Source organism: Cicer arietinum, chromosome 1 (genome assembly GCF_000331145.2).
Source record: "Cicer arietinum cultivar CDC Frontier isolate Library 1 chromosome 1, Cicar.CDCFrontier_v2.0, whole genome shotgun sequence".
Taxonomy (NCBI): Eukaryota; Viridiplantae; Streptophyta; class Magnoliopsida; order Fabales; family Fabaceae; genus Cicer; species Cicer arietinum.
The window spans coordinates 33,444,782-33,461,062 of NC_021160.2; the positions used below are offsets into that span (position 1 = coordinate 33,444,782).

Genomic DNA, 16,281 nt, shown 5'->3' on the forward strand with positions numbered 1-16,281 from the left:
AAACTAAACATCAAAAGAAGCTATAGAACACAGATTAAAGTCAGTCTCAAAACATATTAAACCCAAGTTGTTGAAAACAAGAACTGAACTTCGAAGATACATTCACTTAAGTTCACATGAACCCAAAAATATTCATAATCCTAAGTAGCACTTGAATTATTGAGAAATCAATTGAATCAACACGCGAATCAAGTGGTTTGAGTGGAACACCGAATGAATATTATGAAAAAGATCAAAGGTTCAATCACCGTTGCCATATTAATTACTAATTTTTGTCTATAGAAAACACGCAATTAAGCACACAAGCGCGTAAAGAGAATGCGGTGTGTAAAGAGCAATGAAGGCAATTCATGTTTTGAATTGAATACAACTGCGTGATGGATTGATGGTGAACTACTTCAGCTTCATCAACCAAAAAAAAATGGGTAGACAATCATGATTTGCATTAACCTCCCTCCCTAATCATCATTAAAAAATTACACATATACACCTTCCATGACCCACCTCACCACTACAAGCTAAAAAATTATTGTTTACCCCACTATGTCCCCTCTTTCTGACTTGGCCTACTTGCCTATTCTAACAAAAACTACAGTAAACCCACATAATTGAATTCCTTACCTTTGGAATTTCTTACTGTCTCCGCCGTGACTTTGACAAATTAAAAACTCAAAATTATACCTCTCCAATCTTGATCAACGGTTGAGATCACTGAGTGCAGCTACTAAGGACTGTTGCAAATTTGAGATTACATTTCTTGAACTCAATTATACCTCTTAAAAAGAAAAAGAAAATAGCAAAGAAAAACCCCTGGAGAGGACTAGATCTCCATTTCCATGATTTAAGATCTAAGCAAGTAGTAGTATACCAATAACCCACCATTCCAAAATCCACAAGAACAAAACCAGAAAAGAAAAAAAACTAAGTACAATAAACATAACTTGCATGGCTGCTAAACTCTAAGCAAATAAATGCTGAGTTCAGGAACACCATTGCTATCAGGATTCATCATATAGAAAGCTTCAGAATCTCTAGACCCAACAACTCTCTCAAACTTTGCCCTCATGTACATGAGTTCACCCTCTGGTCCTGCTTCTTCTGCACTATTATCATTTCCTGGTATAACACCAGCACCCATTGATATTGGTTCAACAGCTTTGAGAATATCCCATTCCTTTGGCCCACATTCTCTTCTAGTAGCAAAACCACATTTCTTGCCATTGCAGTAAGTCCTCCACAGAGGCTCTTCCAGCAACCTTAATCCTTTCTTCTCTGCTTCTTTCTGTTTGTTACATTCTAAAGCAATTCTAACCAACCCAGATGCCATTTCCCGAACCAAACCACTTATCGGTGTTGCAAGTTCGATCAAAAAGGCTTCTTGGGAAGTTGGGTCTTTTTGAAATGCAAAATGTACATGGCCACGTCTATATCCAAAGAGTGTGCCAATCACACGAGACCCAAGACCGAAAGGTGTGTTCAACCGGTTCTTGCCGAACACAGTGAGAGCCAAACGAAGCCTGGAGATTGCCACTGCTCTCAGCTTCCTCCTTGTTGCATGTGAAGTGGCTGTAGTAGCAATTGATGAAGCCTCGGCAGCAACAACATTTTCACCCTCTTTCTTCTCCTTTTGGATGAGTGTTGAGAATGATTCTGAAGTGGGAACTTCACCTCCATCTTCAGTTCCAACCTTGTTTGTCCAATGAAAATGTCTCTTAGAGGACATGTTCTGAGAGGTTCTAGCCATGACTGTATTCATATCAGAAAGTTAAACAAAGTGGAGTGGGAGAGAGACAGACAGATAAAGAATCTATAGTGTCTTCTTTTTTATTAATTGGTTCTTTCGTTGTTGCAATTCTATTATTCCTTTCCATTGGTATATAGTGAGTGGAAAAGAATCCTGACAAAAGAACAATGGACAGTCCCCACCAGTATATATGTAAGAAAATATCAAACAGAGGTAAACTTGGATAGAGTGCATTGCTAGTAGAAAAAAAAAGGAATCTAAGGAGACAACGTGTTTGTGATTTCACTTTCTTGTGGGGTAGAGAGTGGGATTGTGCGTTCAATTCTTTTGACTTAGGTAGGACACAGAAGGGTAGAAAAGGATAAAAAGATAAAGCCAAAACAAACAAAACATGAAGCTATCACTATTGAAGTTTAACATGCTTCTTACCAACCCTTCTGCGTTCATGTCTTCTAGTGCTAAGGTTGGTCGTAGTGACATCAGGTTAAGAGTTACTGAATTATCGTGGCTTATGTTGGCTGCAGATACTACATTTCACCAACCTACGAGCTGACACCTCTCTGTTGGCCCATAAAAACGTGCCCTTTCCTGTTTACTAGTATTTCGTTAACAAAAAACTGGCAAATTTAAACCAAATAAGCTCACTAGAGTTCGTTAATTAAATAGACATCCTGAGTATAAAGGATGTAAATCCTATCGGTAATAAAAACAAGACCATCTAGACAGAATTTCAAGTGTATACTAATTGACATTTGGTCATGATTTGGAGAACTTTTAATTGCAATATTAAGAGATTCTTCAAATAAAAACTAAAAAAAATGCATTTCTCAAAACACTAAACATTATTTAGAGATTTTTCAAAGAAAATTCAAAAACTTGTAATGTATTTTATATTTTAAAGTGGAAACAGGAAACACAGCAAATGATCTTTAATTACCATTTTTCTCCTAGAACATATAATCCTATAATGAGAGCCTTGAAATCCAAGTAAAATTGCTTTTATAGATTTTTAAGTTCAGGGTATACCCGCAATATTTTTTCCAAGTGATACGTAGGATACAACAGTAGCATCTGAAACAGATATGAAAACACCATTTACAGAATAACTTAAGTGTATGTTTAGGCTCTACAAAACCATTGAATCTGAATGCAGTCTTGGATCAACCTAGATCAAGATCAGTTTTAACCTTTTCCCCAATTATCAATGCAAGAGAATTCAAGAGAACACCATTCTCTCTATATAGAAATACTTGAATCAAATGTAAGTAACAGAACTTCAAAATTTTCATTACATCAGACGTAAACATTTCAAGAACCAAGGGTACGAATAAAGAAATGATGTCTTACTGCCGTTGTGAAACCTTAATGGCTTTTATATTATTTTAGTTATAGTCAAAACTAAAAGCATATAATAGATTATAATAAACTGTCACAATTTCATACATTCACTATTTCAAAACTAAACAAAAGAGCTATTCAGTGTAGAAGATACAACTAAATGAAATAATTTACATATACAATTCTAAATAGACCAGCGATTGAATGAAATCCATAAATTAATTACATTAACTTACAAATATGGATCGCTAACACAACACAAATGGGGAGCACATTCACATAGACCAGCAAAGTAGTGAATGAGTTTTGTGCAAAATCGAGCTAAATTACCCATAGGGAAGAGTCAGATATGCTTGCCTATGCTTCAAGAAAATAAAGACCCTAAAGTTAGCTCTCTAAACTTTGGTCAGCATCGGGTTGATTGGAAGTAATGGTTCCTCCATTCATTCTAGCACGTGCCTCTGCAAACATCCTTTGCTGCTCGGCTAATGCTTGTTCCTCTGTCATCTCAGCTCCACCGCTCCACTTAGCACCTTTTATAGAGTCCTGCTGCAAGGTGAAAAAATATGTATCAGAAAATAGTTCTACACCAAAGTCAATCGATAAACAACAGAAATTAACTGATTCAAATTCATTTGTCCAATTAATTGATCAATAATATGTGCGCTGGTGTGTCTGAGCTTGTGGCCCTCTGACCACAATGAGAACTGGAATAATAAAATCTAGATCATGACTCTGTGCATTACCATCACTCCTTAATCTCTAATCACAAGCCACATAACAAGCTGTTATTTACTTCAAAGTTCAATCTAAGAACTCCACAGCATAGATGATCATACAAATTCCTGGACATTCATAAATCATATAGATTTCGATTTCACCAGCCAAAGAAAGTATAGGCAGTTCTGTCAAAAAGCATACTCCAAAACCTATGGAGAGGAGAAAGAGAACGCAGCAAGTTTATCCCCCTCATTAGGACCTGTCCAGTCTATTTGCCGAGAGGATACCGTTTTGTAGGTCTTTCAAAAATTTATACAGGAACCTATCTACCCTTAGTCAGACAGAGATGGGAAACAAAAATTCAGCTTCCACTAGTATTGTTATAAGATGATCGGGTAAAAGCACAAAACTGGTTCACCGAGGGTACTCTTAAAATTTTAATAGTTTTTATTGTAATAATATTAATTGATAAACTAAAAACAATTTGGGAATGCCTATATTCCCCAAATATCGTAGGTCACAGGTGTGAGTAATGGAGTCCATCTCTAATAACGCAAGGCAAGTCTGCCTACAATATATCCACAATGGATATGATCCTTCCCTGGATCTCACATGGAGGGATCTCTGAAGCACTAGGTTGCCTTGACCATGGGACATCAACTATGCCAAGTTGTCTTATATCACTCAAGCAATTCAACACACACAGACTGTTAGCATTAAACAATTACCACTGTCTCCATCTTGTGCTGTTCATATGCTGCATAAACTTCCTCAATGTACTCGCCAAATCCAAGAACCTGATATAAATATGTACAAATCATAAATAATAAACAAATGAAATAACAGACAAGTTGTTAAACATACAAGTCGTCAAACATACAAAAATCATGTCTTGACAATCACATTTTCATGAATGCGTTTAACAATAGGAAACAAAAATATGCCTTGTTTGAAACACTTTAATCAGGAATTGAAAGGGAAATCATACAAAAAATAACCGCTTATTTATAAAATTCAGAACACAATCTCAAATACAACAAAAATAAAATAAAACCACACACACATAGTAATAATCATAAAGATACATATGGTGAACAACTTTGGTTTAAAGAGGGAGTAACTATCAGCTAACCCGTTTCGGGAAGCACAAAGCAGCGGACGGAATTTAAGATGGACAAGAAAACAGCAAGCAACAAAAGACAAAACAGAACATGCTGCACTAAAATCACAGATCACACTAAAGATTTAACATGCTACCGTGCCACAGAAGGTCACCAAACCAAACTACAACGCAAAGAAAAATGAAGAATAACAATATCCTCACAATGAGAGTGATAAAAATTACAAATCAATGCACAGAACTTCCAAGACAGACCAAATAACATAAGCAATCAAATCCAAATGAAAACTAAGCAATAAAAATGATTTGGTCAATTGAAGAATACCCCTAAAGCCTTCAATACATGCTCAGGTGCAATCGTCCTTCTTTCCTCTCTGTTACATACTTCATTAGATTCTGATGAGACGAGGTTTATGAACTCTACAATGATATAGATCAACCAATAAAATCTCATAAGAAGAGAAAACTATGACATAAACCATGAATCAAGCATCAGAACTAATTCAAAACAACACATTTTTAGAGTATCCATTATCAAGGTAGTTAAAATCAAGATTTTACTAAAATACATGGAAGGAAAATAAAACCATTCATCATGGAATTGTAACACACAAACACACAGATATATATGTATAATAACATAAATAAGAGAAGTAATGCTCTCCAAAAAGTTGGTGCAAAAAAATAAGACCTTTTTATTTCTTAAGTACAAGGAGTTTGGCCTAATAGCCCAATGCCTCCACCGACTAAAACGAAATGAAAACAACATTGAATTGAATACAGCCCACAACCCAATATTACTTTCTTCCCACTCTCCAACCCTATCAGAGAGAGAGGGAGAGAGATTTGCATAGACTTTCACACAATCCGTGTGAAGAGGCAGAACTTGCGCACAAGTCGCCAAAGTGAGAAGAAGCCGTGGGTAGGGCTTTCTATGAAACACGACCTGCAAAATGGTCGCAGCTTTGAGATGCTGAATTGATAAAAAATGAAGATTCCACCAATTTTCTAGGCGATTCAACACATGAATTAAACATCCCATTATAAATTGTACAATCTTCAATTTTATGAGGCAAATCAAGATTTTGACAACCATGCCCATTATAGTTGAGATATACATGCAAATAACACAAGTTCAGATATGACAAAATTACCACAAAATTATCAATGTTACTAATTGCAGATAACGAATTACGACAGCAAGTGAAAAATCTACAATATAAATATGGAGTTATGACCTATGGATGCCGCCCACACAGACTAAGCATCGGCTACATCAATTATAGTGAGCACTGAATACAGATGTAATTTAGTAAAGGAGTATACATACATACACATATATTAACATTAACATATATTGATAAGTGAGAATCAAAACCAAAACAACTGATCACTAAATAAACAAAATGATGATAAATAAGCACTTGAACCAAAATAATTAAGCTTTTTTTACTCAACCAAAATAACTTTACTAACAATTAAAAACAATAACATCGGTACCAAAATCCCCCAAAATAAAATTAAAAAAAAAGTATGAAAACCCTCACCTACACAACATTCGATCAACAAATCCTGAGTATCTCTTGCGACACGCACATCCGGGGGCAACATCTCTTTAATAATTTTCGTCATTGTCGCTGCAAAAAAATAAATCAAAGGTATTTCATCAAAATCAAATTTAGCAACAATAACCTAATTTTAATTTTTAAATTAAAAATACCTTTAGGAAGCGAAGCATCTTCCTTTGATTTTGCAACGATATCCATAGGCTCCATCCTTTGTAGTTGATCTAAAAAACATAATATTAATAATAATAAGGAAATAAAATAGTGATTCAAGATCTGAGATAAGAAGAGAGAGAGAGAGAGAGAGAGAGAGAGAGAGAGAGAGGGAGGGAGAGAGAGAGGGGGGGGGAGAGAGAGAGAGAGAGAGAGAGAGAGAGAGAAATTACGGATTGAATTAGAAGAGAAGAAAAAGGGGAAAAAGGAATCAAGTGAACGAAGATCGGTGCTGTTGAAGGGAGAAGGGAGATGACATGATGATTTTTATTTATGAAAACAAGGAGATGGTGGTGATGGTGATGATGATGCGTTTAGGTTGCACTGGATGGGTGGATAAGAACAACGACAATGAGTTCTTTCTGCTTCCGTCATGCCCTTGCTTAGGGCAACCCAATTACGCGTCACACCACGCGCTTGTTCTGCACGTCGCCCATTCATTACGGGTCCATTACACAAATTTGCTTGACACGTACTAATGTTCTTCACTTTTCCAATTTTTTATGGGAATTAAAATTCATATTTGCCGCTGTCTTTTTTTCTTCAATTATTTATGTTTCAATACTCTTAATTTTATACAATTATTTAAAATTACATATTTTGTAGTTTTTAATGTTGTTTCATTAATATATTACATTATTATTGTTATTTATTTATTTTTCTTTCACCCTAAGAGTTGGATATATAGATTGATGGTTTAATTTATGATCTGCACGAGTTATAGATAAAAAAAACAAAATTCCATTTCAAAATTTTAGTCGGTGTCCTTTAAACTATTTAAATCTTGAACTAAGATACTCTTTAATAACGTCAATAAATCTGTTTATAGCTTGTTAAATTAGTTTATAAAATTATTGGATTAAGGCACTCTTTAGTAATGTCAATAAGTTAGCTTATAATTTATTAAACTAGATTATAAGTTTATTAGATTAAGGCATTGTTTAGTAAGCCATAAGTTAGCTTATAGTTTATTGAACTAGCTTATAACCTTGTTGGAGTAAGGCATTCTTTGGTAACGCCAATAAAATAGTTTGTAAGTTATTGGATTAAAATAAATGTATTTGGTAACACAAGTTTTTCTCACACCAGCTTGTTAAATTCTGTTTATAGCTTGTTAAATTAGTTTATAAAATTATTGGATTAAGGCACTCTTTAGTAATGTCAATAAGTTAGCTTATAATTTATTAAACTATATTATAAGTTTATTAGATTAAGGCATTGTTTAGTAAGCCATAAGTTAGCTTATAGTTTATTGAACTAGCTTATAACTTTGTTGGAGTAAGGCACTCTTTGGTAACGCCAATAAAATAGTTTGTAAGTTATTGGATTAAAATAAATGTATTTGGTAACACAAGTTTTTCTCACACCAGCTTATAACTTATTCTGATATGCTATTTTAATTAGCGTTTGAACTTTTAATTTATAGCTTTTTATATTTTCTTATATTTATAAAAATAAATAAATAAATTCGTTGGTTTTTTTTTATTTCACAGCTTTGTTATATTTTTTAGATTTTCTACCACAAAAGTCATAAATGAAAGAAATATAGTAAAATAAATAAAGTAGTAAACACGAGAGACGTGTCAGGTGAATTCGACAATCACATTGGGAGGAGCAGAAGTCGGGAAGAAAGGTGAAAACTATAAGATAACATTAATTAACGAGAAGAAGAAGAAGAAGAAGAAGAAGAAGAAGAAGAAGATTTTATATTGTTAAAATCAAGCACTTTAATTTCAATTAATTAGGTTTTCAGCTATAACTTATCAGCTACCAACTAACTTTTCAATTATCAGCTAACTTATAATTTAATTTTACCAAATATAGTCTAAGTGATTTAAATATGCGAATTCGGTAATTGGTCCATAATATGTGTAAGATTCTAAATACAAAAAATAAATACATTTTATTTAATAAAATTTTGACCAATTAATAATTTTGTGTTAATAATTTATATATATATATATATATATATATATATATATATATATATATATATATATAAATTGTTATACTCTTAATACCTTTAATGTTGACTTGAAATATTAAGTTCTTTTTAACTATGATTCGTGGTTTTTGTTTTCTTTTTTATGGTCCGCATATGAACTCGTTTAATTATGGATGGACGCAAGACAAACTCGAACAATATTTCAACATTTGCCAGGTAGGTCACTCCAATCGATTTAACGTGCAAAGTTATGTAGAGTGTGTTAAATGGGACAAATCAATCAGATACCCAACTCTACTTATTGTGCCAAATAAATATTTGAGTATCCACCGAACATTTCCCTTTTTCTTTTTACCATTTTTTCCAACTTTGTTCAAAATAATAAATATTAAATGTGTTTTTAAGAACAAAAAAAGATAAATATAATTTATATTTATATTAACTACTTACAATCCACAGTGAAAGTTTCTTCCCTTGATGAGATTTATTGAAGAATTCTTTTTGTGTTAGGTCTGAGAGATTGAATATTTATTAATACTATATTTTAACTTGTTTTTAGCATTATTGTACATTCAAACTTAAATATAAATAAAATTCAAAATATATTTGGAGAAAACTTTGATAAATATATTTTAATTTTTGTTTATATTTAAGTTTGAAGGAATACTAAAAAAATCATAAAAATGTGATGTATATATACTTGAAATTCACTAAAATATTCAAATAAAGAAATTTAAGTGTAGATGTTTTATAGCGTCACATAAATGGTAATGCTATTGAGGTACATTAAGTAATATATTTTTTAGAATCAGGAACATTATGTGTCTTATGAATGGTCATATGGTCAACTCAACTATGGCATAAATTATGATATAATAGAATATAATATTATAAAATATTCATGACCTCTGAAATGAATTTTATTTATTTGTCCTAAATGGCATATTGGGGACAACAACAAATTTTTTTAATTTTAGAGACAGGAAAATCAAAGAAAAATATTTTATTGGGAACAAAATCAAAATTAATTCATTTTACAAAAATCAATGTAATATTTTAGAGGGATTAAAAAAATAATATGAGCTGATTTGTTCTCCTCTCTAAATTGTCATACCTCGAATTTTTATTAATTATTTTACCTTAATTGTAATTTTGATCTTCTATTTTTATTTGTTACGAAATTGATTTCTTTCATTTTAAATTTCTCAATTTTGCTCCCCGTCAAATTTTTGAGTGATTATGTTACACATGTTGGAGCCAAGTTGATTTGAAGAAATATACTTCTCACTTGTTTTCATGATAACAAAATCATTTGTGAGAACAATTTAATACTCTAACGTTGTACGAAATCAAATGTTTTGTTAATAGACTCTCAGCATATCCTCTAATAACTAGACAAAGAGAAAGATACAACACTCCTCCTCCTCCTCACTTCGCTTCTCTAAGTCTGATACGCTAAACAACATTGCATCCTCGTGCCTTTGAAAATACAAAGCAATGTCGTAGTTTATTTTCCTTTGACGAACTCAACATGGAAATTGTTCATCAGTCTCTGATACATAAACGTGACAAGAAATAATCTGCTTCTGCTTCTGATAAGCGTGATAAGAAATAATATGGCTTTGCCTCTGACAAGCGTGACAAACAAGTTACTGCATATGCCTCTGATAATCACATCAAGCGACTAATCGTCTAACTTTAAACTTTTATGTATCCTCTGAAAAAGTCAACACTTCGAAAAAGTCAACACTCCAAAGAAGACAAAACAGTTGTGCATGTTGAAATCAAGTTGATTTTATACTTAGAGTTTTGATGATAACAAAAGTATTTTATGTGAACAATATATTTGACTTCAAATAGTACGAAATAAGATTCATGTTTTTGAAGAAAATCTAAAATAAGATTTGATTTAAATTTATAATGGAAGAAAATCTAAAATAAAATTTTATTCAAATTTATAATTGAAAAAAATATAAAATAAGATTTGTTTCAGATTTATAATTGAAGAAAAACTAAAATAAAATTTGATTCAAATTTATAATTGATGAAAATCTAAAACAAGATTTTATTCATATTTATAATTGAAGAAAATCTTTGACCAAGTTGAAAAGAAGATATGGTCAAGATTTGAAGAAGATTTGATCAAAATTTATCTACAACAAAATATGAACATAATAAATTTAAAAAATTTACAAACATAATCTGAACAAAATACGAACATAATCAATTTGAAGAATTTACAAACTCAATCTAAACGAAATAAGAACAAAATCAATAAGAAGAATTTACAAACTGAATCTGAACACGATACAATTGAGAATTAAACAAAGACTAAATTGAAGCTCTAATTTTAACTATAAATAGATACTCAAGTTTAAATAAGAAGATTATTGAAAATCAGAAGAGAGTAGAAGAACTCTAGCTCAAATTCCAAATTCATCTTAGAGTTCAAAGAGATAAATACTTGTTCGAATGAGAATTATTTTCTTACACACATCACATCATTCACTTCTCAATGTAATTTAATAAAAATATCTACTCTCGTTGCAACTCAATTGACAGATGAATTTATCAGCAACATGTGATAATTTAAAAAAATTTATCGATAGCATATATATATATATATATATACACACACACACACACCCATACATACATATATTTTAAACATATTACTAACTCTAACAAAATATATCTTTGGAACTTAATTCATAAAATAAAAACTAGGCTAATAGCCTAAGCAATTCAACACAAAAAACACTAAAATTGCATAAATTAGATTTTAGAAATTGCATCTGAGAGCAGAGCCCAATTTCCATAATAATGTAAATGGTCACCAACCGAAATTAACAATTAACATTTAACAATTATATCATGAAGACAAACAATAAACACTTAGCAGTTATGACATGATAACAAACAATAATAGATCATCTATATACATATAACATATCATACCAAACATGACTCGCGTAAATCATAAATGTACCGCCTCTCACAAATCAGTTCTAATTATCGAGGTGTCACCTATCACATATCAACACGATTTACCAGAGTGCAGTCTATCACAGACCTACACGACTAAAAATCCTCGTAAGGATAAGATGAACCAATCAACTCATGGGACCATCCTGTGGTCCATCGCGGTCACCACTAACTATGAAATGCATGTGCATACTCCGACTCTTTCACAACAATTGTTATGTAAATGTAGCTATTAAAAAACTCCCTTTTTAATACTCATTACACATTAATAATTTTTCATACTTTTTCACATAGCATGCTCAAAACATATTTTCATCCATAAAATTCATAACATGTAGCAACCCATATTATCAATCATGAATGCATAATCACGTCAATATTAACCATCACATGTTCACATATCAATCACACATTTATGGTTCCTATGTGCAAACTAAAAATTGGAAGGAGCCCTTACCTCAATTATAGCTTTTTCAACAACTATTGCTACCACAATCAAACACAACGAAAATCTCGCTCGTGCCAACACCTTCAATCAAATAGTGTTTGACTTAGTCAAATTAGTCTATGAGATTTTAACTACCTTACAACCCTTTCTTTACTCCTAACCCCTTTAGAGTATATTTCACTAAAAAAATTTACAATGAGTCTAGATAGTTAATCTCAAATAGCGCATCACGGCCAACCCCGAAAATCGAGATAGCGGGTTGCGGGATACCGGAATTACCTTTGTTTTTTAGACAATTACATGAATAATAATATATAAACATGCATAATTAAACAATGTCTCAAACTCATAAACATTTATAAATAGTAATAAAAATCCCAAGTCTTAACAAATATCATCATATTCTTCAACATAGTAGAGTAATAAAATAACAAAATAATAAAATCAAAATTAAAATTAAAATGCATGTTATATGAATCAAAGATCATCATCATCTTCAACATAGTCTTCATCCTCCTCCTCTTTCCCATCAACTTCAAAAAATAGAAAGAATTAAGTAACAAAAGAAAAGAAGTAAATAACAAAAGGAAAAAAAAATTAAAATAAAAAAAAACAGAAAGAAATAATAAATTAAAAAATAAAAAGAAAAAATAATTTAAAAAAAACTGAAAAAAAAATTAAAATTAAAAAATAGAAAAAAGAACTAAAAAATAAAAGATAAAAAAATTAAATTAAAAAAACAGAAAGAAAAAACAAACAAAAAGAAAGAACTAACAAAAGATAAAAAATTAAATTAAAAAAAAAAAAAGAAGTCAACAAAATAAAAAATAAAAAACAGAAAAAAAGAAAAAGAAAAAGAAAAAGAAAATAAAAACTAAAACAAAGAAGTAATAAATAAATAAAAACAACATAGAAAGAAGTAATAAAAATATGAGAGGAGAGGAATGACGCCAACGCAATGAGAGAAAGTGACAACGACGCAGTAAAGAGGAACATCGAACACGAAGAAGGGCACGAGAACAGCGAAGACAAAGATGAAGAAGAGCACATGAACGGTGTGGGAGAAACCTAACACGAAGAGGAGAAGAGGAAGAATGGACTGAAGGACAAAATACTAAAATACCCCTAAAAAATTTAAAATTTAAGGGTAAATTTAGTTTTTCATGAAAAAAATAAGATTTTCCATAAACAAAAAATCAAAATTTTCAGGGTATGAAAACACGCGACCCAGAACTTGTGAATGCGCCCCGATCGCATGTGATCTCTCTCTTCCTTGCACCGCACTGCACCACCACGACCATGCCCTTCGCCGCCATGCTCCGGCATGATTGCGCAAGGAACTGCCACAATTGGCTACCTAGCAACGAGTAAGGACTAATAATATTATTATTTACTGTATTCTCTTTCAACATATAAAAACATTTTTAGAAATCAACATCCTTCAACTTTTCAGAGAATTCACTAACAATCATTCAAAATGTCTTAAATTATTTTTCTCAAAATTTTTCACACAACCACAAATTTTCTCAAATTTGTCATAACTCATTTTTTTTGTCTTTTCAAATTTGTCATAACTCATTTTTTTTGTCTTTTCAAATTTGTCATAACTCAAAGTATTTACCTCATAACAACATAACCACACACACACAAAAAAAAAAAAATACCAATAAATATTTTTCTAGTTTCAAAGTTCTAACTTTTTGAAATAGTTTCATTCCTTTGAAATTTTTTTCTTCTTTTCTTATCAACAAAGTTTGTATTTTAATTCATGAAATTTAAAATCTTTTAAAAAAAATGAAGTTCTAACTCAAGACTTTAACTTTTACTTAATAAACTTGAAACTTTAAGTAAAATCATGCAAACTTTTATAAAAATTGAAAATATACATATAAAAAGTTGAAACCACAATTCACTAATTTTTCCTTAAAACACAAGTTCAAAGATTTGATAACCACATGTATACATTATTCATCGACAATCATAACAACTATTTTTGAAAATGCATAAACTAAAAAAAAAACATTTTTCTTTAATCACCACAACAACATTAATATTTCAGCGTTCTCCATACCACTAACTCGTTGTCAATGGTCTCGTTTCCTTTTCAAGACTCAAGGAGCTAACTACATAATCATAAGATTTATAAAAAAATTGTTCCCACCAAAATTTATCCAACCACATCACAATTCCAAAATTAAATCTTTTTATCTTTCAAGTTATATCACTCAATCATTAGAGCATAAAAATTTGAGTTAATAAAGTACTATAAACCTCTTCTTTAAACTCAGTCCAAAAGTAATTAAAAGAGTAACAATTTTAACTCTAAATATTTTAATTTCAATCTAACTTTTTGCTCAAACTCTTTAACTTAGTTAAAATTTGATATTTTTCACCACTTGAACAATTCTAAATTTTTTTGTAAAGTTTCAACTTCAGCTAAAACTCATTTATTCTAAAATAACTTATTACATAACTCAAACACAACACAAATTCAAATTTTTCTCCTTTTAGTCCCAGGGTTTGGCCACCTCAATAAAAATAGGGTTTACTTTCTTTTCTTACTTTTTAAGTAATACACAATACTAATTTCACCCTAAACTAAAACAATCAAGCAAAATAAAAATTAATAAAAAAAATCATTAAGATCTTTAATAAAGAAGCGGCTTTGAAGAGGGAAAACTTTTGTCTTCAAGGATTTCTTCAAATAAAGTTTTGATCTTGACCAAAAATGGAAGTTTGTTTTTTTTTTAACAACTACCAACACACTATATTTTTGTCTATAAGAGAAAGAAGAATGGAAGAGGAGGAAAATGAATGAGAACATAAAGGGGGAGTACCCTAATGCCTGTTGTAAGACCCATAATTTTAAAGTACCCTTTATGTATTTTTGGTGTATTTTGGATTTTGGCTCGGAGACTTTTTAGTCAAAGTTAATGATATTTTGGAGTTTTTATAATCAAAAAGATATTTTGATGCCGATTAGAATTTCTCGTCGCTAAATAAATTAAATTGAGTGCGGTGAATCCTTTACGGAGAATTTAATACGTTACGGGTGAAATGGTAATTTAACAAATATCTAGATATTTTGAGATATTTATTAAGTTATATTTATTATATAGATATGTTTGTTTGGAGGGAAACAAAAAGGAAAACTAGAAGGAAGGAAAAGGAAAAGAAAATAATATAAAAAGGAAAGAAGGAAAAAGGAAGAAAGAAAAAAACAAAGGAAAGAAAAAGAAAGGAAGGAAAATCCGATTTTCCATCTTCTTCCTCTGCTACCCGCGACCCATTTTTCCCTCCTTCTCCCATTTTCATTTTCATTGCTTTCTTTTCTTCAAGACTAGTAACCCAAGGTTGGGTGAGTGTTAGAACAAGGATTTCTCTACTCCACTCTTCCTCTTTGATTCGAAAACGAAGAAAAACGGTATTAGAGATTCAAACACAAACCCCTTCGTTTCTTCTAGATCTAAGCTTCATTTCGCGAATAGTTAGAAGGGAAAGTTGCTCACTACCATGCTACGGTGCTAGGGGACCAATTTGGAGGCGACGTTGCGAGCGAAGATTTTACCGGTTTTACTCACGGTACCGGAAACCCATGTTAAAGCTAACGTTAAGGTAAGGGCTCCTTCCAAATTTTTAGTTTGCATTTAGGGACTTATCTGTAGTTGTGTGGAAATGAATTTGTTAGGGTTGAATGTATTGATTTAGGGAAAATGAATCTAAGGTTCTGTGGGTAAAATCTTAGAGTTAGGTTTTGACGATATTGATGAATGTTTCGTGGCAAATGAATTTTAACTCACTTGTGTATGATTATGAGTAAATGAAGTCTGATGTATTTGGGTGTTATGTTGTGTTGATTTGTGTTCGTCGTATTTGGCGTGTTCATACTTGTTGTTTGTTGATTGATGTGTTTTGGTGTGAATTATGGATTGAATGTGAGAGTATATTTGAGTTTGTTTCTGTGGAATTTGAAAACCATTAGAGTTAAACGAGTATTAAAAATGGGGAATCTTTTAATACCTCGGTTTACTTAATGTGCGTTTGAGGAAAATGTTTAAGTTAACTAGGCGTTGAGAATGGGGAATCTCTTAATGTCTCGGTTACTTAACTATCGTTTTTGAAAATCGTTTCAGTAAATGAGAATTAAGAATGGGGAATCTCTTAATGTCTCGGTTACTTAACTATCGTTTTTGAAAATCGTTT

At 31.3% G+C, this 16,281-nt stretch overlaps 2 protein-coding genes across 3 annotated transcripts; both read right to left on the bottom strand.

Moving 5' to 3' along the window:
• Positions 1–328: 328 nt before the first annotated feature.
• LOC101507963 (protein MIZU-KUSSEI 1-like) lies at positions 329–2,313 on the bottom strand. The gene is made up of 2 exons (XM_004488295.4): positions 2,174–2,313; positions 329–1,746 (listed from the first exon to the last, which is right to left on the bottom strand). The coding sequence occupies exon 2, from the start codon at positions 1,742–1,744 to the stop codon at positions 953–955; it is 792 nt and encodes a 263-aa protein (XP_004488352.1). The 5' UTR covers positions 1,745–1,746; positions 2,174–2,313; the 3' UTR covers positions 329–952.
• An 847-nt stretch (positions 2,314–3,160) lies between these two features.
• On the bottom strand, positions 3,161–7,145 carry LOC101507640 (protein Dr1 homolog). 2 transcript variants are annotated; one of them, XM_027333745.2, is made up of 6 exons: positions 6,874–7,145; positions 6,643–6,711; positions 6,470–6,559; positions 5,248–5,342; positions 4,531–4,599; positions 3,161–3,628 (listed from the first exon to the last, which is right to left on the bottom strand). In XM_027333745.2, the coding sequence occupies exons 2-6, from the start codon at positions 6,695–6,697 to the stop codon at positions 3,470–3,472; spliced, it is 468 nt and encodes a 155-aa protein (XP_027189546.1). In that variant the 5' UTR covers positions 6,698–6,711; positions 6,874–7,145; the 3' UTR covers positions 3,161–3,469. The 2 variants fall into 2 exon arrangements, with proteins under 2 accessions (XP_027189546.1, XP_004488351.1); XM_004488294.4 differs by having other exon boundaries at positions 3,161–3,631.
• Positions 7,146–16,281: the final 9,136 nt, after the last annotated feature.